At 43.8% G+C, this 24,286-nt stretch overlaps 1 protein-coding gene across 2 annotated transcripts in view; it reads right to left on the reverse strand.

The window, feature by feature from the left end:
* Positions 1–24,286, reverse strand: part of SMG6 (SMG6 nonsense mediated mRNA decay factor) — a 234,829-nt gene that overhangs the window by 166,413 nt on the left and 44,130 nt on the right. For both annotated transcript variants that reach the window (XM_036835535.1, XM_036835536.1), the window contains 2 exons: positions 16,124–16,185; positions 8,724–8,869 (listed from right to left, as the gene is read on the reverse strand). In XM_036835535.1, the coding sequence (XP_036691430.1) occupies positions 8,724–8,869; positions 16,124–16,185 (208 nt within the window). The remainder of the gene's footprint in view (positions 1–8,723; positions 8,870–16,123; positions 16,186–24,286) is intronic.

The raw sequence follows: 24,286 nt of genomic DNA on the forward strand, positions 1-24,286 counted from the left end.
CCCTGGTGGTCCAGTGGTTAGGACACTATGCTCTCACTGCCAAGAGCCTGGGTTCCATCCCTGGTCGGGGAACTAAGATCCCACAAGCCACGTGGTGTGGCCAAAAAAGAAAAAAAAAAAGAAAAAAGAAAATGATCCCTGGTGGAGGGTCTGAAATGCAAAAAGGAATGAAAAGAAAGTAGTAAATATATAGGTGAGCCTAAACAAATATTTACCATAAAAACAACAGCAACAATAATAATAATGAAAACAAAACAGAAATGAAAACAGTAATACTTGTCTCGTAGAGTTTCAAAAGGAAAAAAATAATTAAAACAGCTGACGACAGCAGAATATAACCTGGGAAGATAAAGTTGGAAGAGAACAGACAGAATTTAAGTGTTCCAGAGTATCTGTATTATTTAGAAGGAGAGTGAAAATGCTGAAAAACTTTTTTGACTTTTGGCAAGGTAAATATGCACGCTTTAATTCCAAGAGTAACCACTAAAAAAAAAAGGAAACAAGTGGGGGGACGAGGAGAAAGAATGGGGGGAAAATCCAGAAAAAAGTAAGAAAGGAGAAAAGTAGAAACAGAATAGGTAGGAGAATCGAAAAGCACTGGGAGAAAATATTTGCAAAATACATATCTGATAAGGGGCTTATATTCAGATTATATAAAGAACTCTTAAAACTTTTTCAGTCATAAAAACAACTTGGTTTTAAAAATGGGCAAGGGAATTCCCTGGCAGTCCAGTGGTTAAGACTCCGTGCTTTCACTGCAGGGGGCCGGGGTTTGATCCCTGCTCAGGGAACTAAGATCCCACAAGCTGCATGGCATGGTCTGAAATAAAATAAAATAAAACTAGAAAAAAATTTTTTTAAAAAAGGGCAAAAATATTTAAATAGACACAAAGAAGATATACAAATGGTAATAAGTAAGCACATGAAAAGTCATCATCCTTGGTCATTAGGGAAACACAAATTAAAACCAAAACGAAATAGCTCTGCACATCCACTAACATAGCTAAAGTAAGAAAGACAGACAATACCTAATGTTGGCAAGGATGCAAAGAAACTGGGACTCTCTCACACACTGCTGGAGGGAACGTAAAATGGTTCAACCACTTTGGAAAACAGTTTAGCAGTTTCTTATAAAGTTAAACACAAGTTTATGACCCAGGAAATCCACCCCTAGGTATTTACCCAAGAGGGATGAAAATCTATGTTCACAAAAAAGACATTCATACAAATGTTCATGGCAGTTTTATTCATAGTAGCCCAAAACTAGAAACAACCCAAATGTTCATCAACAGGTAACTAGATAAACAAAACTGTAGAATAGCCAGCCGTAAGACAGAATACTATTCAGTAATACAAAGTAATGAAATACTGATACATATAACAACATGAATAAATCTCAGAAACATTACACTGAGCAAAAGAAGCCAGACACAGAAGAGTACACAATGTATGATTCTATTTATATGACACTCTAGAAAAGACACATCCAATGTATGGTGACAGAAAGTGATCAGTGGTTTCCTGGGGCCAGGGGTAGGGATGGAGATCAACTGGGATGGGCACAAAGAGAACTTCTTGGGATGATAGAAACGTTCTGTATCTTGACTGTGATGGTGACTAGTATATAGTCACCTGGGTATATAAATTGGCCAAACTCATTGAAACGCACACTCAAAATGGGTACATTTTAGTGTATGTAAACTTGACCTCAATAGAATTGATTTTTAAAAAATAGGATGGTATCACGTAACTGTCAATGGACTCAATGCTCATAATAGCCTCAAAGAGAAAACAACTCAAATGTCCACAAACAGAAGAATGGATAAACTGCAATAAATGAATAAAATGTAATACTGTAGCAATGCAAAATGAATGAACTACACACTACACATATCGACATGGACAGATTCACAAACATTACCTGGAACAAAATAAGCCAGAGAGAAAAGAATATAAATAATATTATTAGCATGATTTCATTTACATGCAAGCAAAAGCAAACTATGTTCTGTTTAGAGGTATATACAATACTTAGATGATAACACTATAAAGAAAAGCTAAGGAATTCGTTCCACAAGTCAGGATGATGGCTCCTGCAAGGGCGAGAGGGAACGACCATGAGGATGAAACACACACGGAACAGCTCTGAGGTACTGACAATATTTTATTTCTTAACCTGGGTGCTGGCTGTATGTGCATTCACTTTATTGTTCTTTCAAATATTTTATACTTTCATACCCTTTTCAGTATGAATGACATACCCACCTTCCCTTCAGGCCAAAAAAAGAATCACAGTCTCATTTTAGAATGGCATGTGAAAAACCTCTTTTTAAAAAGCAAGGCGGATACTAGAAAAGATGGTGAAAATAAGAAACAATGTTCCTAAAAAGTACTTTTTTATTTTAAAGAGACACTACATATCCCAAGCAAGAGAAAGACCCAACACTTCTTTTACCAACTGGTCATGAAAAATGCTTTCCATTGTGAGGGGAGAGTGCCCTCACCTATGACAGTGGTAAACGTGGACCCCAGACAACCCTGATTTGCTCAAACCATGTCCTTCTGCCAGCTTATTACCTGTGGCTCCACTTGAGCCTCAAGCAACTTGGGAGAATTCTGACTCCCTCAACTCCCTCACTTCTACTTCTGTTCCTCTTCTCAGATCAGACTCAAGGATCACTTTCTCCATCAAAGAACAGCAGCTGCTCAGACTGCAGGAGGAAAGGGCAGGCAGGGTGGGATTCCTTGCTTTGTTTAGCTGTCTCAGTTAGGTCCAAAGAAATTTTCGTGTGCCTTCTCATACAGAAGGCTTGACCCTTGAGACCTAGGTGTATTACTAGCTGTGCAACCTTGCTTAAGTTACTCAACTTTTCTGATATATTTCTCACCACCTATGAAATAGGACACAAAATATCTGTCCCACCTGTCTCAGAGGGCTGATGGGAGAAATCAAATGAGAATACATATGTAGCAAGTATAAAATGTCATCAGGTATTATCACAGCATTGTTCTGTTGTTGTCATTACTGGCCACTACCTCTGAAAGCTACAATTCTTCCCCAGATCAACATTTAGTTGGTTAGGGTCCAAAGTACAACTTACTCCCCCTAACCCCCATCCCCAGAACACACTCATTTCCCCTGTGTATTCAACAAATAGCACACATCTGGCCCGCGCCCTCCGTAAAATTTAGAATTTTACTCCTCAGGAAAAGCTGAAAGAGAGTTCAGAAAAGGGAGCTGGAAGTCCTGCTGCCAGCATCAACCCTAACCCCTAATATGTCTCCCTTTCAGAATAAGTCCATCCAGGAGGAAAAAAAAAATCAAATTGAGAAGCTATAAAATGGCAACAGAGATGAGGTTTCTAGCCCACGTTACTGACCAGGCCACGACTGGATACTGCACTGCTGCACTGCAAGGCAAAGCAGCCACGGACACCAAACCACACAGTCACCTCGGGGCAAAACCAGAAATCATTGCGTCAGCCGACATGGTAAGAGGCTTAATTTCATTGATATGAGTGAATTTTCTCATTTCTTTAGCTTTTCACAACCGCTTCTCCTCCCTCAGCCTAAAGTAATGGATTCATTCAGAAAACAACAAGGACCCTGGAATTCAGAATAGGGAAGATAGGAAGATCCCTTGACAAACTCACTTCCTTAATTTTTTCTTCTTTTCCAGGGAATGCGGAGGGAAGAAGTCCGTGCTAAGCAGCCTGTTGATAGTTCTATCTCCCCCAAAGGGATAGAGGGCATGGCTGAGGGATGCATCCTCCCCTGGCCTGCCTCCTAAAGCCTAGCCTCTTCTGACCTCTGAATCTATTTCTCACATAATTTGTTGGCCAAGCTGGCTGTTTCTTCGTTTATTTGCTCTAAACTGAGCAGTCCTGAAAACGAAGGTCAGGCAGTGCTGATTACCTGTAGAAATCTACCCACACAGATCCTTGAGGAGAAAGAGCCCAAGGGCTTCTACCACCAGAGATAGACAAGGAGGAAGGAGAGGGGCGGTTTACACAGCTAAACTCAAGCCTAACCCTTTATGAAAGGTGGATTTCCTGTACAACTGTTCTGACAAGCAGAGGATTAGGCACTTCATATATTCTGCTTGGGTAAGAGACTCAGACAGAAGTGAATTGCCACAGAGGAGCAAATTGCTTTACTAAAGGTCTCTAAGGTGGTTGTATGCCACAGACAAAGACATTTTGGTTGTGAATTGAACTTCTCAACTGGAGTCAACCTGCATACACAACCACAGCGTGAAGGTGTGTGGTTCCCATCTCAAGCATCCCACACATTGGGGTTAAGCTCTATCGGGCCCATATCAACAGCTGCGATTCTCTATCCCTCTGGAGGCATGCATGTGGCACTCCCTCTTACCACCTCCTGCAATTCAGGATTACTAACAAATCATAAAAGCAAGCATAAATGATAAAGAAAGGAATGTCAGCCTAGCCCTGCCGCGATCCCAGGCCCTAAATGTTCCCTAAGAACAGGGAGCACCAACGGCGCACACAAGCAGTGTCTCTTGGGTGCCCTCTTGCTGCCACCAGGGCTTTTCTGCAAGGCTGCAGTGGAGGCCTACTCTAGGAACCGGTAGGGGAGGAAAAAGAGGAGGAAAAAGAGAGGGAAAAAGAGGGGGAAAAAGAGGGGGCCAGGGCACAGAAAAGGGAAGTTATTCCAGTGGTGGCCAATGAATAACATCCAGTGATTTATAGGAAGTATAATCCAATAATACAGTAAAATAAAACAGTGTGTGCCTGAGATGGTTTTGATTCCAGGAATTATAAAACATATTTTTTAAAAAGACAGAGAGAGAGAGAGAGAGAGAGAGAGAGAGAGAGAGAGAGAGTGCAAGAGGGGGAGAGAAAAAGAGGGGGAAAAAAAGGGGGGCCAGATTGGAGCAAATTGGGCACAGATGGGGGATGCAATGGGGTTTCAGTGATGCCCTACCACAAATGTTGCTTCAATTATTCCTCTTCAAGAAACTAGAGTTTTATTTCCTTAAATTACAGAATTTTTAAAAAAATTAAAATTCTTAGAGTGCTTGTGGTTTAGATCAACCATTCCCCCTCCAGCACCACATCAGCCAATCAGATGGCTACTGAAGTGTTAAATGCTGAGGCACGTGGAGAAGGCCCCGTTTCTCCCTTCAGGAATGCTTCAGAGAGATTACCAACTGTGACATCACTCTGGGAACCACCTATCTCACCACCACCCATCACTCGCCAAAGGGTAATTTTGGACAAAGGCCAGGAAGGAAACACACTGTTCAATGAGGGCTGGCCTGCCCAGAACCTGGCCTTCCTCATCCATGCATTCAATGAATACTTACTGAGTGCCTAAGAAATACCAGGCACCATGCTAAGGGCCCCAAACACCCCTCAAATTTATCTGTCCCCAACCACTTCAGTGGAGGTATTAGGATTCTAGACTCTCTGTAGTCTCACTGAAGTAGGCTTTTTGCATAGGGCCCATATGAGGGGAGGAGACAAAGGTATCCCCACCAATAGCCCTGAACTTGTGAGTTTTAAGATCACTGCTGAGACCTGAAAGTTTAGTTGGTTAAATGATGTGGCAAAACTCGTTTTCCCTTATCGGAAGGGGGACAAATCTCACAACCTCTGCCTTCCTGAGCTCCAGAAAAAACTATAACCTAGGAAAGGGGAAAGATGCCTGCCATTCACCACCATCTAAGTTTTTCCCCTCCGTTTGGCTTGTGAGGTGTCCAAAGCTTTAAAACAGTTCTATGTCTCTTGACCCCAAGAAAAGCACATTTGAAAAGTAATCACACTAAAGTGTTAGTAACGGTATCATTTCCACCCTGGACTATTGGTATTTTGAAAAGAGGGCTTATACAAGGGTAGCATCAAACACACACAAAAAAGAATTAGAGGCATCAGCAAAGGACGTACTTGTTAGTAAGGACGTCCCTGTTGCCCTCCTTAAGTACCACATCTACGGGGAAGAGTCAGGCACAGATTGAGAGGATTCTGACTGCCTTGGGGGGCCACAGATCACCGCTGTTTCAGGCTGGAACGTTCCTTCTCCACAGAGTCCAGGAACTGACATATGCAAACACCCACCCAGAAGGACACGTCCAAGAAGGAACGGAAAGAAAAATGATGGCCCAGATGTTCTGTAACTTGCAGTGACTGCCAAATCACCACAGACCCCAAGCACCTGGGAGGGCCAGGCAGCAGCAAGCCCTTGCTTCCTGGTTTCAGACAGCCAGGGTCCCGCGGCTGGGTGGCGACTCTGACAGCAAGCAGACTGGCCTGGAGAGAAGCCTTCAGAAGGGCACCGGCTGACGGGACTTGGGGGCTGAACACTCAGGGCTGATTTATCACTTCCTTACTCATAAAAATGTGATTCAAACTGCTGCTGATTAGTGAAGGATTTAAATCTTTACCCTCTCCCCAACCCCCTTCCCTCTCCACCCCCGGCACAGATGCTGCTGCTCAGCCACAACACCCCCTTCTTGCCACTGTCCGTGCAAGCACAGCACAGGGGCCCAGAGAAGATGACTCATGTGCTGGGAAATGGAAAAGCGCATCTTCCCACCAGCCAGCTCTGCTGAGTGCTCTGCTCACCCCTCTCCCAATGGCAGCCCACACAGTGGGGTCTGGACGGCCGCCTCAGCTGCACACCGGGGACTTGGCAGCACGTCCACAGAGCGCTCTGTCCTGGCTGAGTGTTATATCCTGTGGCCCAGGCTGTTTTCCCTGAAACACCCTGGGAGCTTCTGACCACCTCAGCTCATACTCCTCTTGGCCCCAGCTGCCCCAGGGAGGTGAGCGTCAGGACAAAGCCAGAACCAGTGGTAGGGTCTCACGCACAGGCTGCGACATGTCCTTCCTGGCTATCAGGTCCTCATTATGACCGACCATGGAAAAGAGTCCTAGAAAAAGTACCCTGGCCTCAAAAGGGGAACCACTTACTTCCTTCTTTCTCTGTTCTCACCATCTCACCTTCCTTTCACCCATATTTTCTTAACTTTTACTGTACAACAGCTCCAAGAAAAGGACTCACTGGTGGCCTATGAAAGGGCCAACGTATTCCTTTCCACGGAGCAGAAGTTGCTGACAACAGATGCTCCACAGGCAAGAGCTGCGGGGTCTTTACATCCCCACCTCCAGCTCACTCGATGCAGGAACAGTGCCTTGGCAGAGGCTGCAGCCCTGTGACAGGCAGCTTGCTGTTGTTAGAGGGAGGCAGGAAAGTGAAGAGGAAGGCACCTTGGGAGGCCCCATTCCCTGAGTCCGGTGAGCTTCCCACTTGGTAGCCCAACCAGTGGAGTCATGATGAAGGGATCAACCTCCCTCCCCTCTGGACTGACGGCCTCACCACACTTTACAAACTTTATTTCCTTCTTCCTGGAAACCTCCACTGCCCCTCAGGACTGCATGCTTCCTCAGAACTGTTCTTGGGAACATTTAGCCAAGTTCAAAATGGCACCTAAGCCTTTGCATCTCACCTTCTGCCGGGAATTCTAAATGCTGCAGCAGGCAGCGTGAAAGCAGAAAACCCTTTAGGGAGTCAGATGTGATTGAAAACCCAGGCAAACTAGCAAAGGACCTTGCAGAGTCCCAGGAGGAGCCAAGTTTCAAGGGAAAGTACAGCATACCCACTCATCAGGGGAGAACACCCCCCTGCAGCAGGCTGAAGCATAACCTAAATACAAATGGGAAGGGAAATAAATCAACTTCGGAGTGAGAGAAATCACTAAGAAAAGGTGCGATGAAAGAACTAGTGATCCCCTGTCCAGAAACACCAGGTCTGTTTTACAATGGACTCTCCATAGGGCAATTCCCGCTTCTTGGCATTTCAGATGATAAGCTTCCAGCCCCGAGACCAGACACTCTCTGCCAGTGCTCTGAAACGATTCTTTGGCAGCATGGACCAAATCTCCTTTGCAAACAAACACACAAAATAATGTCACCTCCACGCTACAGATTTCCATCAAGTCAAACCCCATCATCCGTACCTCAGTGGGGTGGAGGAAAGGGAAGGGGAGGGGAGGGAGCCGGTAACATCCTTCAACTGTGACCTGGTCGTCAGAACATTTAAAAATCCTGCCAATCAGCACCACCCCCCATTTCTCCTACCCCAGCCCCCACCTCATGTTAAAAAACCCCCAGTGTTCAGAAAAGCATTTCGGAATGCACACTAGTACATTTGCCAAATTCTGGGCCTGGTGATTTTTGTGCTTCCAGATTTGAGTCACCAAAGCTCATCGATTCTCTGTTCTTACTCCCTGGCAGACTCCCACAAGGGATATCCCATAGGGAACTAGACTTTTCCATATTGAACAAACAGGGTACATGAGTCCAGAAACAGCTATTCCCAACCCCTGCCAAGCGTATGGTCTCTGCAATGAAACATTTCAGCAATGCCTCCCCCCCCTGGGAGAGGCTCTGGGTCTGCAGCCTCCAAGAGGCCTTGCTGCTGCCTTTAGCATGGCCAGATGTGCAACAGCATCTCTGGGTTTGCAAATTAAGCTCTATACCCATGATTCCCTCCAACCATCCCACCCAAGCACTATAGAGTCATACAGATTTCAGAGAGTAAATTAAAGATCTGAAAGGCAAAGGAGGAAAAGGGTGTGTGTGTGTGTGTGTGTGTGTGTGTGTGTGTGTTTTGGGGGGACTGTGTAGTGGTATGGTAGCATAGGAAAGAAGCTAGATTAATCTTCATCTGTCTAGATAAAGAAACTGGACATCCCTTACCTTTCAATTGGGAGTTGTGTACAGCAAACATGTTGATGGTCATAAGCTGCAGCATGCGGGTACTTCCAATAGGAGAGGGACTATGCTGCAGCAACACCTGGAACTCCTTGAGGACCTTCTCAGCCACTGCAGGGAATGTCTCCATCCTACAAATACAGCCAGCCCATCAGTGAGGCACATCCCCAAGAGCGCTTGGTGTACAAACACACACACACACACACACACATTCACTCTCTCTCTCTCTCTCTCCCCCTCCCCACCCCCCCAACTGGGAAAAGCAGACGGCTAACGCCTAGGACATTTCTTTGCTACTTTCACAAACCTTCCTAGTACCCTAAGGTTGTGAACAAATTTAAGAGAAAGAAGTTCAGAGTTTAGAGATGGAAATAACTCAATTTTTGGATAAATCGCCATGAGTTTTCATGCTTTGGTATGCTATTTCCTAACCTCTGGCAATAACTGGATTCAAGTTGAAATCAAAGTTTCTCTCTGAAACAATCAGTTTTTCTAAATAGTGAAGAAATTTCCTTTAAGCTCTAAGACCGGCATATTCCCCAAACTCTGGTATGAAAACCATATTCTATGAAGAGGTACGTGAATCTAAAGATTCTTCACTCAAAGCTTTACTTCAGAAAACCAGACGCAGTTCTGCTGCCGTCTACTTAGGGACTCTCACACTAATCACTCCACCTAAGGATCCCAAATCTCCCCTGGAAGAATCCCTCGACCTAGGGCCCTGATGATCTGTTTCGGTCTTTCCTGTGTTGCTGTCCTCCTCCCTCTCACAAGCCTCTGCTCATCAGGGTCTGTATGTTTTCAGGCCAGTGGAAATATAATGCCCTGGCCAACTGCCACTCCCAATACAGGAAGAGCCTGTAATGTAGGGAGGTAGAAATCTAGCCAGTGACCCAGGGCTCCTAAAGAGAGGTCATTCAAACCACTGCCTGCCAAAAGTGGCCACAAACAGTGGTGCATGCCTGGAGCTCCTCTGGCAACAGGAACAAACCACAGCTGAAGTCCTCAGAAATAAAAAGCAAATTTGAACTTGGTGCTAGAGAGAGAAACCAGGCACACGGGCCTTAGGGCCATGCCGAACAATTCGTGGTCAGCAGAGTATCTTTTATCCATCCTCAACCCCCCCCAACCCCCAAAAACAAACAAACTGCTTGTGATACACTGTGGGGTGGGGTGAGGGAGAGCTCCAGCCTGGATTAATAAATAGCTTCTGGAAAGCCACAGGGAAGGGAATCCTCCTCAAAAGATACAAAACAGTTTCAAGTCCTAGGGAAAGGTGCTTCTACTTTCACCTGAACCTTGGCTCTTTCCCCGCTGAGTAGTACCTTCCTCAGGTCAGAAAACTCCAGAGCTTTCTGGCCGCCTGGCAATCTTCATTCCTTGCCCTTGGAGGCAACTCCTATGACTGACCTCCTAGTACCCAGAAGTCATGCCACAGTTATGGGTCAGTTACAGCTTATACTCCAGTGCTCTTCTCTGCTGAGCTGTCCTCATTTTCATTGGCACAAAACATGCCAGGCATTTGCTTTCTTCCCCCCCACATGCCATTTCAAGTGCCACTGTCACCACCCAACAACAACAACAAAACAACCGAAACACACTCTTTTTTTTTCCCCCCTCTAAAAATTTCAGAACCATTAAAACTCTTGGTCAGTTTGGAATGGCAGAGAGCGATATGTTTGAGGCTGGATTGGATCCATTTTTCCCCGTGGGCTATAACAAAGGTTTCATTTTAAATCTTGACACTGTGCAGCACTCTTTCTGGTGGAGGTGGGGAGGGGGACTAGCACTTCTCGTTACGAGAATAGCAGAGTTCACTCTGCTTGAAAAGCAGCCACACTGGGCAAGTTTCAGAGCCATGTGTCTCCGTGTTGAAAGGCGGTAGAGAGCCAGCACAGAACGACATGACAGAAGTGTCACGTGGGACAGTCCTGCTTCGAGGCTGTGTCTGAGGAAGCCTCTTCCCTGGATGGGAATTGAAACAGATCCATTAACACTCCCTAGGTCAGAATGAAGTCTCAAACGAGCACCAGGCCAAATGTCCACATCTTCTTTTTTTTGAAAGTTAAAAAAAAAAAATCCCCCGGTCGCCTTTCAACTAGTTCAACATGATTAAAACAAAAGAAAAAAAAAAAATCAAATGCATAAGTTAGAGTAACTTCAATTCTGAGATATGAGGAAAGATGGCATTCTCAGACAAAATCAGTTTTGTTAGGCAACAACTGAAGGACACACAGATAAAAGATTCTTCCTCAGAACTCAATAACAGCATTTCTGGTGCCCAATTTCGTAACCAAAATGATGTCTGTTTTTGGCCTCGAGTTACCTGTAAGTAGTTTTATTTCTTTCTCTTCGCTCCACCCCATACTGCAGAATGAAAATTATACTAAAACTGAGATAATGACAGTATACAATTTGTTTAGAAAAAAACCCACAAAATAAAATTATGGTTTTTATGGCTACATATGTAAGTATGTAAATACAGTAAAAAGGCCTGGAAGAATACATAACCTGCTGTCCGGCATTATCTCTTTGGAAGGCACAGGGGTTGGGGGAGAGTTGAAAGAAATTTTAGAAAAGAATGTTATACTTTTATAAGGAGATTTTATATATTACTTATGTAATAATTGTAAAAGTTTTAGGCAAGAAGCAGCAGCAGTAGTAGCAGCAGAGGAAGAGAGAAAGCATAAAAAAATGGCAATTTATAACAGCCAAAAATTGGAAGCATCCTAAAACGCCCAACAACAGCCGATGATTAAAATGGCACATACATACAACTGAATTCTATTTTTTAAAAGCTGTATTAGATTTTTTAATCACGTGGGAGAAAGTTCAACATATATTAAATGAGGACAGTTTTAGAGTAGTTTAACGCGATCCCTTTTTATACATATTTGTAAAAAATAAATAAGAAAATGTGTGTGTGTGATGTATAGAAAAGAAGATAAAATATACACCAAGTGTTAGTGGTAGATAGTTATCTCTGGATAGTGAGAATAAGGATAATTTTTTATTTCTTCTTTTTGCTGGGTTTTCTAAATATTTTACAATAAGCATTGTATATAGTAAAAAGATTTCCCCTACAATGAATACTTCTGGCTTTTGTATATAATACATTTATAATTTTAAAAAAATCAAGACACAAACATTATATTTTTAACAATTCAGAGTCCAAAATAAACATGAGCCTTTGAATTCCAAGAGATCTTGAAGCTGTGCAAATAGCATGACTCGGCAAGCAAGTAAAAACTAAAGTGGTAACTTCAACCTAGGCTATAATGGGAAGCAAAATTATTCTGTTTGTCACAAATCAAAAGTCTGCAGGCTGCCGGCTTCCCGACCTCTCTCAGAGGAGTCTGAGCACAGGTCTGATCTGCCTCTCCCGGGGAAAGCCAGTGTCTGTCAGGAGCCACACGGCACCCCTGACCTATTCCCCTTCCTGAGCCTGAGAGGATTCCGGCCCTATCCTTTAAAGCTGCAGAAGGTACGATCACTTTCAGGATACGAGTTTCGCTGGCTAAAGTGACTGCTTTCTGAAGTGATCTCTAGAGATACCTTGTCTCATTTGAATGGCAGTTTCAAGAAACCAGTCTTTCAGACAATACTGGGACCTAGACCCGGGAGTGACTCAGACAGTGACTAACGGGGCAGGACCCAACCTCTCAGATGCTGGGGAACACAGCTGGGCCAGACAACATTCTCTGCAGAAAAGAATCAGGCTCCCTAACTTTTCTTAATGTCTTAATTTTTAAAAACTGAACAAGATAGGGGCGAACCAGTAGCAAAAAACAAAACAAAACAAAACAACTGAGCCGTATGACAGAGTAACAATGAAGGGGAAAAAAATCATAGTGCTACAGAACATAAGGACTGGAACAGACCTTGGAGATCATCTATTTAAACTACTGATAAGGAAACCAGAGCCCACAGAGGCTCTGACTTGTTCCCTCTCGAGGTCTTAGAACTAGTCAGCGGAGAAAAACAAACTCTTTTTGGCACTTGATTCCATCTAACACTCCGCACCTCTTTTTCGCTGGTTGCTGAGAGGAAGGAGACTAGCGTTGCACACATTAGGCCCTCAAGCGTACACGGATGCAACGGAGAATGCGGGGCACGGACAAGACGAAGACTGGGAGAGCCACGGGGGGCTTTTCTCAGCAGGCAGGCGGGACAGTGGATGTGTCTTCAGCTGCTCCCCATTACAATCTCCTCACTCTTAATTCGTTTTCAACGCCTCCCACATTTCACATCTTCTTAGTAATTAGGCAGCAGTCCATGTTGCTGTGTGTGGCTCAGGCTCATTGCTTTTCTAGTCTTACAGACTTCTATACTTTTTTTTTTCCAATAGAAAAATTATTGCTGTTTCTGCCTTCCAGAATAAATATGGGGCTCAGTTCTCTTTTTACCTCTAGGAGAGCACAAGAGGAATACTCACCGAGGGGCTGGGGTGCCTAGAATTTACATACATTTTCCTCATGTGAACACTACTACGACTCACTGTTCATGAAGGTGCAACTAGACTGGCCTTATCTTTTTGCCAACAGAATATGTTATATGCAGGAATGGAAGAGATCTTGAAAAATAATCTGGACCACAGCAAACCACCTCTGACAAATGAGATAATCTATTCGCTTGCAAAGGCTTCCAAAGAAGAAAATTCCTGAACATCTTCCCTCTGTGAAATCTTCTTACACCTAACCCAAACCTCTCCAGCTGCAACATAAGCCTATTTTTCTCTTGCTGTCATCCAACAGAAATCAAAACTATTTGGTTATGACCCTAATATTTAAACACAGTTAGGGTACCCCCAACAGCTGTCTCTAAATAAAACTTTTTTTACCTTATTTTTTTAAAGATTAATTTGTCCTCTCAGAAATCAATTTCTAGCTTTTTAATCATTATTGTGATTCTTTCTCAAACGTCCTTCAAAATATCTAAATATGAGAGTTTTAAAAAGGGGAAAAAATAAGGTTCTAACTAATGCTTAACCTGATTTTAAAAAAATATATATATATGTGTGTGTGTGTATATATATATATGTATATATATATATGTATGTGTGTATATATATATCTCCTAAACATTCGTATACTTTGGACCAAGATCTATAACTTTTTTAGTCCCAAGAGTCTCTAACAGAGCTAAGAAATACCTAGGGCAGTGGTTCTCAACGAGGAGCAATTTTGCACTGCGGGGAACATTTGGCAATGTCTAGAGACATTTTTAATTGTCATAACTGGGGGTGAGGAGAAGGAATGCTACTGGCATGTAGTGGGTAGAAGCCTGGGATGCTGTTAAACATCCTACACAGGACAACCCCTATGACAAAGAACTATAAGGTTCAAAATATTAACAGTACAGAGGTTGAGAAATCCTGACTTAGAGCAAACATGGGGTACATAAAAAGTTAAAGAACAAACACAGGAAAAGGAAAAAAGGAGAAAATACTGACTAGAAAGGTAGTAAGGGAAAAAAAGATTTTTTAAATGAGAATTTTAAAAGAAATAAAGAGATAAGGAACCATAGCACCTACTTTAAGTGCAGTACAGTGGTATTTCTGATATGATGTGCTATTTTATGAAATAATATCTTATTATTATAAGATAATAATCCTGAAACTGCACCCACCCTGAAACTGCAACTTTACATTACTCACTACTGACTGGCCCACTATGACCCACAGAATACTAGATCCTTCTCTCCAGTCTTTCACAGTCTACCCATTTCTTGTAATAATTCACTTATTCCTACAACAAATATTTACTGAGCACCTACTACATGCCAGGCACTAGGGATACAACAGTCTTCAGCAAAAACTCCTGCCAGAGTAGAGCTGACATGGGGGTGGGGTGAGGGGTTGCTACTGATGCACCTAGTTTACCTTGCTGAGTAAATCACTTCACACTTATTTCTGCTAGTAGAGATGCATCTATTGGCACTACTCCAAGTTTCCCAAGTCATTTCAAAATCAAGACTATAGCCATCCCTGTCACTCTTGCCCAGGCTGATGACAAATGAATATGTAAAAGGCACAGTTTCTAGTTCACCATCCACAAACAGTGTTTCTTCAAGCAGGACAAAGCTTTTCAGCTTCTCCCACTAAGGAAACCTTCTAGAGCATTACAGATACACTTACAAGGTTATGACAGAAAGTGAAAGGGAGGGGCTTCCCTGGTGGCGCAGTGGTTAAGAATCTGCCTGCCAATACAGGGTACATGGGTTCGAGCCCTGGTCCGGGAAGATCCCACGTGCCGCGGAGCAACTAAGCCTATGCGCCACAACTATTGAGCCTGCACTCTAGAGCCTGCGAGCCACGATTACTGAGCCCACGCGCCACAACTACTGAAACCCGCATGCTTAGAGCCCGTGCTTTGCAACAAGAGAAGCCACTGCAATGAGAAGCCCGCGCACTGCAACAAAGAGTAGCTCCCGCTGACCACAGCTAGAGAAAGCCCGCACGCAGCAACAAAGACCCAACACAGCCAAAAAAATAAATTAATTAAAATCTTAAAAAAAAAAAAGAAAGTGAAAGGCAAACACTGACAACAACTGGGGGAACTATAATCCAAAGCAAATCACCCCAAAGGGTAGTTCACAATAAAACCTCCAACTCAGAAAATATCAAAATGCAGAGACGACCTGAGGGCACTGCCACCCATTCCTCTCCTGGAATAACGAGGCACTCAGCACAGGGGCACCAGCTTTACACAGTGAGGAGAAACTCGGCTCCACCAAAGGGATACTCAAAACCTGATCTCTTCCCAGAGACTTAATGGATTAAGTAACAGGGTCTCACCCACACCACCTTCCCTGAGATTTATATGGAAATCCGTGGTGAATGGTGAAACCATAGAGAAGTCTTAGCATTTACTGAGGTCAGCAATATGGTGCAGGAAACTGAGCACAGGAGGAAGGGGTATGGTTCGAAGGAAGAGAAAATGTTGGAGGAAAGAAATTACTGTCCACTAATTTTCCCTTCTCTTTAAGGGAAAATTAGTGGATAGTATCTTCCCCCAAGGAGGACCCCTGGCAGCTGCACCCAGGGACTAAGCATGACTTCCTTGCGGAGCTCACTAGGGGCTGAGCCGGAAGGCAGAGGAAAGAGAAACCCAGAGGGATTAGGGGTGGGGGCTGGGAAAAGATTGTGGTTAAAGGGGGGCTTTAGTAAAGGTAGGGAAAGGGGAGCCAGAGGGATGGAGAGTAATATTTCCCAAACTTCATGAGCACAGTAGGAGAGTGAGTGAAGGGAAGAGGAGAGAAGGTGGAGGCCCCTAAGAATTCACACCCTGTGCCCTCAGTTACAAACACAGTCTAGTTGCTAACAATATTAAATTCCAAAATGACTTGTAATGTAGGAAAATAAAATAAACATCCTGCACACTTACCCAATCCGGGTAAACAGCTTCCCATGGGCATGGAGAAAACTGAGGATGAACCTTTTGTTCAGCTGCATGGGAAAAAAAGAGAGGAGAAAACAATTAAACTTTCCCCAGTTTCCTGTTACTGAACAGAGTCCCTAGTGACACAATAACCTGGCCAGGGTCTAAGGGGTGGGCACTAGGGATGGGAACCAAATGAACATGCCCAAGCTCTCACACAGACCCAGGGCCCATGCCCAACAGCTGCTGCTCAGCTGAGCCAAGATGACAGCAGGCTCGGTGAACGGACAGCACCCCCTGCTGGCAGTAGTGTCTGAGTGCAGGGAGCGAAGCACTGAATCCCAACTAAGCTGGGTAGATGGCTGTCACCCTCTGCCATCTAGAAGTCACTCTGTCCCCATAATGACGGAAATGAAACACTGACAAGTACAGGACAGGGATGACGATGATCTTGGATAAGTCCCTTCTCTTTCTTACGAGCTGTTTTTCTACCTACCCAAAAAACAGAACTCTTCTTTGGTAACCAAGGGTAAGGTAATCCACCACTAACTAGCTTATCAAATTGTACTCCTCCAGCTTTTTTTTTTTTTTTTTTTTTTTAAATATATCTTTATTTATTTATTTGGTTGCACCCGGTCTTAGTTGCTGCATGTGGGCTCCTTAGTTGTGGCATGTGAACTCTTAGTTGCAGCATGCGTGTGGGATCTAGTTCCCTGACCAGGGATCAAACCCGGACCCCCTGCATTGGGAGTGCTGAGTCTTATCCCCTGCGCCACCAGGGAAGTCCCTCCTCCAGCTTTTAAAATAAAAGTGCAGGGGCTTCCCTGGTGGCGCAGTGGTTGAGAATCTGCCTGCCAATGCAGGGGACACGGGTTCGAGCCCTGGTCTGGGAAGATCCCACATGCCGCGGAGCAACTGGGCCCATGAGCCACAACTAATGAGCCTGCGCTTCTGGAGCTTGTGCTCTGCAACAAGAGAGGCCGCGACAGTGAGAGGCCCGCGCACCGCGATGAAGAGTGGCCCCCACTTGCCACAACTAGAGAAAGCCCACGCACAGAAACGGAGACCCAACACAGCCAAAAATAAATAAATAAATAAATAAATAAATAATTAAAAAAAAAAAAGTTCAAACCTTTCCTTTTTTTTTTTCTTTTCTTTGAAAGAAAAACTGAAAGCTGGGGTTATGTGAAATCCTCTGGCTTTTAAGTGTTGGCTACTAAAGAAAAAAAATTTAAACATTAGGCAAGCCAAAAGCACACATTTGCCAGCCACATCTGGCTCACAGCCATAAGCTACCAAATTTTCAAACTCAGTTCAAGGTTCTAGAAAATCTACTTCTATCAAAATTTAGGGGAGATATTCCTCTAAGCAAAACAAGGCAGGGAAAAAAATTCAACTCCAAAGAAAGTGGAAATAATCTAAAGACCAAACCCTGTCATCTTCCCTGGTCTCCTGGAAGCAATATGCTCAGGCTTCCCTGTAGCCAGACAGGGAAGAGGGATCAAGGATTTTGATCTCAAGGTGATGGTTAGGGCAAGGAACAGTCCAGCACCCTGGATGCTCTGCCCAAGAGGAAAATACTCTTCTGGTTTATACCCTTGCAAAACAGAAAAACAATCAAACTGTGGCAGTTCCACCAATTTCACAAGGAAGCTGGGTGTGAGGAAAGGAGGGCATTCTCCCCTCCCCAATGACTTCAACCACAAACTGCAAAAATCTTCAGTCTTTATATTTGCTTAAACAAATTACATTTAATCAGCAATACTAGACCAAACTCTGATTTCTGTAGTTAAAAAGGATACTTCATGGAACGTAACCTGTCTCTACCGTGAGGTGAGTCAGGGCAGGGGACACTGGGTTCCATGAACAGAAGGGAAAGATGAGGACCTGCCACAAAATAAATGGCCGAGGGCGCTGCCACTGTTAGTGGCAAGGCCTGGGCTAGAATGCAAAGGAAGGTGGTGAAAAACTTACCCCTCAAACCTCTGCCACTTACCTGCTGTGGGGTCTCAGGCAACTGATCTAACCTCCCAAAGTTTTTCTTTCTACGCAGCGGACATAACAGTACCTATACATTAAGGGACTGGTGCATGAGATAAGGCAACTAAAAGCACATGCTGGGCATTTGTAAACACTCAAGTGTCAGCTGAACATTCTCTCCCAACGAATGGTTGAGTGAGTGGTAAAATGTTAACAACTGGAGAATCCGGGTGAAGGATCTACAGGAGTTCTCTGTATTATTATTCTTGCAACTTTTCTATGGGTATAAAATTATTTCAAAATAAAAAGGTAGGGCTTCTCTGGTGGCACAGTGGTTGAGAGTCCGCCTGTCAATGCAGGAGACACGGGTTTGAGCCCTGGTCTGGGAAGATCCCACATGCCATGGCGCAACTAAGCCTGCGAGCCACAACTACTGAGGCCTGCGCGCCTGGAGCCTGTGCTCCACAACGGGAGAGGCCGTCACAATGGGAAGCCCGCACACTGCAGGGAGGAGTAGCCCCCACTCGCCACAACTAGAGAAAGCCCACACGCAGCAATGAAGACCCAATGCAGCCAAAAATAAAATTAATTAATTAAATTTATTTTAAAAAATCAAGCACCACTAATTTATTTAAAAAAATAATAATAAAATTAAAAAAATAAAAAATAAAAAAGTAAAAATATATATTCTCTCTCTATTCTTGTTTTAACTCAACTGTCCCTTTTTCCAGCTGCCAATCATAAACTGGTTAACTCATTCATAACTAGTTATATTTATACATACAGGATACTTTGGTAGAAACAGAACGATATTAACCCATCTCGTTCAAGCCAATTACTATCCCCCAAGCCGCAAGATAGCTCAGAAATTCAAGCAACTTAAACCAGTGAATGACAGAACTTGAACCCAGGTCTTCCGATTCCAAAACAGTTCTCCCCTTAAACTGCCATCTATCTCAGGAAGAGAACAGGTGAGCTTATTCATGAAGGGCCAGTGAGGGAATAAGAGCAACTAAAAAGAGCAGTTCAGTTTTACCTTTAAGTTTTCCTTACCCATTAGGTAGGAAACATAGTGTGTAACCCACAATACCTCCTGGAACAAAATGAGTGCACCATGAGGTTTTTCTTTACTTTTTTTTTTTTTTTTAATAATTCTTTATTTTATTTATTTATTTTTGGCTGTGTTGGGTCTTCGTCTCTGTGCGAGGGCTTTCTCCAGTTGCAGCAAGCGGGGGCCACTCTTCATCGCGGTGCGCGGGCCTCTCACTATCACGGCCTCTCTTGTTGCGGAGCACAGGCTCCAGACGCGCAGGCTCAGTAGTTGTGGCTCACGGGCCTAGTTGCTCCGCGGCATGTGGGATCTTCCCAGACCAGGGCTCGAACCCGTGTCCCCTGCATTGGCAGGCAGATTCTCAACCACTGCGCCACCAGGGAAGCCCCACCATGAGGTTTTTTAATGCTGGAGTTCTAGCTATACTTCCCAAAGATCCTTCTCTTAGGGTAGTAGATGAAGCCTACTTAATTACCTGACTTCATACCTGCCATTATCATATTTTAACTATATCTAGTAGAAAGTGGATTTCAATGCATTGTTTTTCAATTAGTTTTAGTGAAGGGAATCTTAGCACACTTTGTCAAACTATACACACATTCTCTCTGACCTTGGTTAATGAGAACCACTGCTTTATTTTTAGTCTGAAAGTACCTGTTACCCTAAATATAGTTTCTCTTTATCTGTCACCAACATTTTGAGTAGGAAAGGAGCTAAAATGTAGATACATTCTAGAGAGTGGTAAAGCATGTTATACTGAGGAAGTAGATTTGTTACACGTTGGTCAAAATGGGACTAAGCACCATCGTAAATTAATAACATGAAGTCAGCAAGTGCTGAGGCAGAGCTTTTGGAAAACTTAACTGATACCAAGTCCACAAAAGGAAGGTCTTAGTCTGAGCTTCCTCCCTCTCCAACACATCACCATGGATTGGCTTCATGTTCGGAGCTTTTTTTTTTTTTTTTTAAATTAATTTTGTAAGTGAAATAGGGAGCATTTTCTTTTTTCTTTTTTTTTTAAATTTTATTTATTTATTTTTTTTATGGCTGTGTTGGGTCTTCGTTTCTGTGCGAGGGCTTTCTCTAGTTGTGGCAAGCGGGGGCCACTCTTCATCGCAGTGCGCGGGCCTCTCACCATCGCGGACTCTCCTGTTGCGGAGCACAGGCTCCAGACGCGCAGGCTCAGTAATTGTGGCTCACGGGCCCAGTTGCTCCGCGGCACATGGGATCTTCCCAGACCAAGGCTCGAACCCGTGTCCCCTGCATTGGCAGGCAGATTCTCAACCACTGCGCCACCAGGGAAGTCCCTGTTTGGAGCTTTTTGATTCTTAACAATACACTCAGATGGTCTCACTCAGGTAGAGGAAGAGCTGTTTTTCCACGTATGGTGAGACTATCTGTCTCCAGATCTTCCTCGTGCAATTACATACTGTTCACCAGAAACGAAAAATGCTTCTTGGGTGTAGCCCTAAGAGACAGTGTTAGAATTATTAAAGGGCTCCTGGCTCTCTGGTTTAAGTCCATAACCAACTCACAATGGACTCTTGAGCCTTTTGTACCATCTAAAAGCAAGGACCCAAAGGGACACCAATGGCAATAGTTGGATGGGTAGGTCTCTGGACACTCACAACAAAGTCTGTCCTTGCATTAACTATGGGGTTATGAGTAAAGTGGTTTGGGTTGTTCCTCAACTGTAAAATGGAATTTCTACCACTGACGGTACCTAACTCAGAGCTGAAAGGATAAAACGAAGTAATACAAATTAAAGCATTTTGAGAAATAAATGTCTTATGCAAGCCCCGGTTATTACCACTCAGAACTGCCTAAGTGCTTTATGAACTGTGTAGCAAGGAAGGAGAAAGAAGCTCCTCAGAGGCAGCAAGACATCACCAGAGGAGAGGATTCTGAAATATGCCCAATTTTAATTCTTAATAGTTGTTCCTGCTTCTAAAAAGTTGTGTGGAAAACTGAATTTCTGAAAAGTGAATCACTTTAAGGACAGTAGGAGGAATTAAGAGGAATTCCTCAGTATTAAGAGGAATTCCAGCATGCGTCTTTAAAGTGTTTTGGGGACCATAAACTATCATTCTCTAATTTATTCATCTGGGATGTCTCTACTTTTATATACAAAGTACTCAAAAAAAAAACCTTGTTGTGTTTTAAAAGGGGGGGCTCTATCCCCTTAGATATGAGACAACATAGGTGAAGACCAAATTTCAATGGTACCTGTTAGAAAACGTCCAGGACTTGCAGAGCCTGCCATCAAAGCCCAGTTATCATCTCCCTAAAGCACTGAGATCACAGGTGGAAAAGAATGTGAGCACAGAGGTGAAGCTGCCCACGTTCATCCCTGTGCTCCCCTGACAGGCACAATCAAGAGCAGACCAATAAGACAGGGTCCCCAAAGCCAAAGAACTTGTAGCCCAAGAATAAAAGATAAATAACATACCAACTTGCCAACTCCCCATTTACGTTCCAAAACCTAAGACAAGGCCTTCTGACTATGAAGGTGCCAGGAGGCACTGTGCTTCTCTTACTGCCACTATCCCTCAGCCAGGAAAAGTCTGTGGCAGGGAGATCTAAGGAGATGATAGAGAAAGTGAGGAAGGAGGGCACGGCACACAAAACGTGGAAGCCTACCGGTAAGTCAGCAGTAAAATAATCATATAGCAGGAATAAAAACTGCTCATTAGAACTTTCAGTATTCCTCTTTCCAGGATATAGATAAATAAAAATGTATAGGCAAGTCAAGTAGCAAGACTCAAATGCCTTGTAGGGAGACAGCAAATCACAAAAATCCATCTTCGAATCCCAAAGAGCCACACTGAGGCTGAGGTAGAGCAGGTATGGTGATTACTCTTCACCTTCAGTTTCTTCACCCCTGAACTGTTCTGGGCAGGATGACAGCTCAATTAGCTCTAATTAAGCCCAAGTCCCATGTAGAGCTGTCCTACTTAGGTGGCTGGATCTGAGCCATGTGAATTCAAGTGTAAAACGTGCCTCTTAAAACCAATGCACCCCTTGAAACAACAGCTCTCACTCTCACACTGCAGCTTAGTGCTGCCTCAACAAAGTCTTACATTAAAGCAATTTACTTGCTATTACTTCATTATCTCTCCTACTTAAAGCCAGCAAACTGGAGGGAAATTGGGCTAAATGTCAAATCAGCAGTCAGCTCCGGAAAACCCAGCCAGCAAGCAGAGGGACAGCTGAGCTTAGAGTACCGGGCTGGCTCTCAGGAGGAAAACTGGCACTAGGTCTAAAGAAAAGAAAGAACCACGAATTTGTGACTACTCTGTATTTATCGCTCGTTTGTTTACTGTGGGGGAGGGAGTAGTACAGAATAGTATGAACAAAGACCACTGATCTGGGTTCAAGACCTGGGTTCAAATTTTGGTTATGCCATTTATTTGCTATATAACTATCGACAAATCATGTCAACTTTCTAAGGCTGTTTCTTCAACTATAAAACAAGAAGGCAGGGTGAGATCAATATCAGTGATTCTATAACCCTGAGTGTGTACGCATCACAAGAAGAGCGTCTGCAAAAAATATAGATTCCCCAGTCCTTCAGAATCAGAATCCTCAGGGAGGGGAGAAGGGGACTGCGAATCAGCATCTTTAAAAGGTCTCCAGGTAATTCTGAAAGACAGCTAGATTTGGGAATCCCTGGGCTAGATCACGCGTCAGCAAATTATGGCCAAAGTGTTTTTTAGTATGGCCCATGAGCTAAGAATGGCTCTCATATTTTTTAACAGTTGAAAAAAATTGAAGGAATTTTTCATGACGCATGAAAACTATATGAAATTTAAATGTCAGGGTCCACAAATAGAGTTCTATTGAAACACAGCCACGCTTGTTTGTTTCATATTGTCTGTGGCTGCTTTCCCCCTACAAAGGCAGAGCTGAGCAGCTGTAGCTGAGAGTATGCCCAAAAGCCTAAAATACTATCTGGCCCTTTACAGAAAAAGTTTGCTGATCCCTAATCTCATCTATAACACTGGGGTCTCAAAAAAATGTTTGTACCTGCATAACACTTCAGGGCTACCACACACATACTGGAAACAGCAATGATTCTCATAGGCTGTTTAATAGCAAGCCCCACCTCTCTGGATGTTCTGACACCTACCCTCCCACCTATCACCTCAGGGGAATCACCAATCCACAGTGTTCCTTCCAATTCTAAAAGCCCACAAATGAACAGTTCTAACTAAATCTAATCTTTCTTACCAGCTTCTGGGCAAACACCATCCTATTCTATGTTAGCACAAAATACACCAAATGCCAAAAGACTGCTGCTCTCAAAGCTTTTGACCTCAAATGCCCCAAAGGCTACAGAGAAATATAAATGGGGCTCTCAAGGTTTCCACCTTGGAAGCCACTATGGGGTGGAAACACAACACACCCAAGCCGAATCAATATTTCACTTAGGCCAGAGGGCCCCAGAGCTTTTCCCAAAACATCCCTAATCAAGGGAAAGTGTCAGACTAAGGCTTATGAATCCCTGTGCTGTGTGGTCTGACAATCTACAGCTCAGAAGTGCCACCAGCTTAGCATCTCAAGGTATACAGGGAAAGAGAGAAAGTTCAGCCAAAGGGCGACACTGTTGCTCTGACTGAGTTACTTTCTGAATGACTCTTCTTTCTGACTCATCTCTCTCAGAGCCTGGGAACTCTCATGCCCATCAACCCAAAAAAATGGGGGCGCTGGGACACCTTTGCAAATGCACAAAGTGGGAGAGAAGAGGACAGGGCTGAAGCTCCCACTTGGTGAAGAGTTGGGCACCAGAAAATAGTTTTCCAAAGGCACATACACAAGCTCAAACCATCTTTTAAATGAATGGATCAACAGAGCGCTGATGATGGTGAGGTCCTTTTCACACTGTGTCCACCCATTCATGTATTCATTCAACAAAAACTTACTTGCCATCTTCTAGGGACATGACACTGTGCATGAACTATGAACAAGGCAGAGATAATGCCTCCTCTGTGGTTGACACAATTATAAAGTACCATGATTGGCGAAGGATGGGATGCTGTGTATTTCTACAGCAGGAGCATCAGAGATCTCAGAGGAAAAGAGGTAAAGAGTCATGTCATGCCTATGTGTCATAAGCATAGGGGACAGCATGTGTGATG

The sequence above is a fragment of the Balaenoptera musculus genome, chromosome 20 (assembly GCF_009873245.2).
Source record: "Balaenoptera musculus isolate JJ_BM4_2016_0621 chromosome 20, mBalMus1.pri.v3, whole genome shotgun sequence".
NCBI lineage: Eukaryota > Metazoa > Chordata > Mammalia > Artiodactyla > Balaenopteridae > Balaenoptera > Balaenoptera musculus.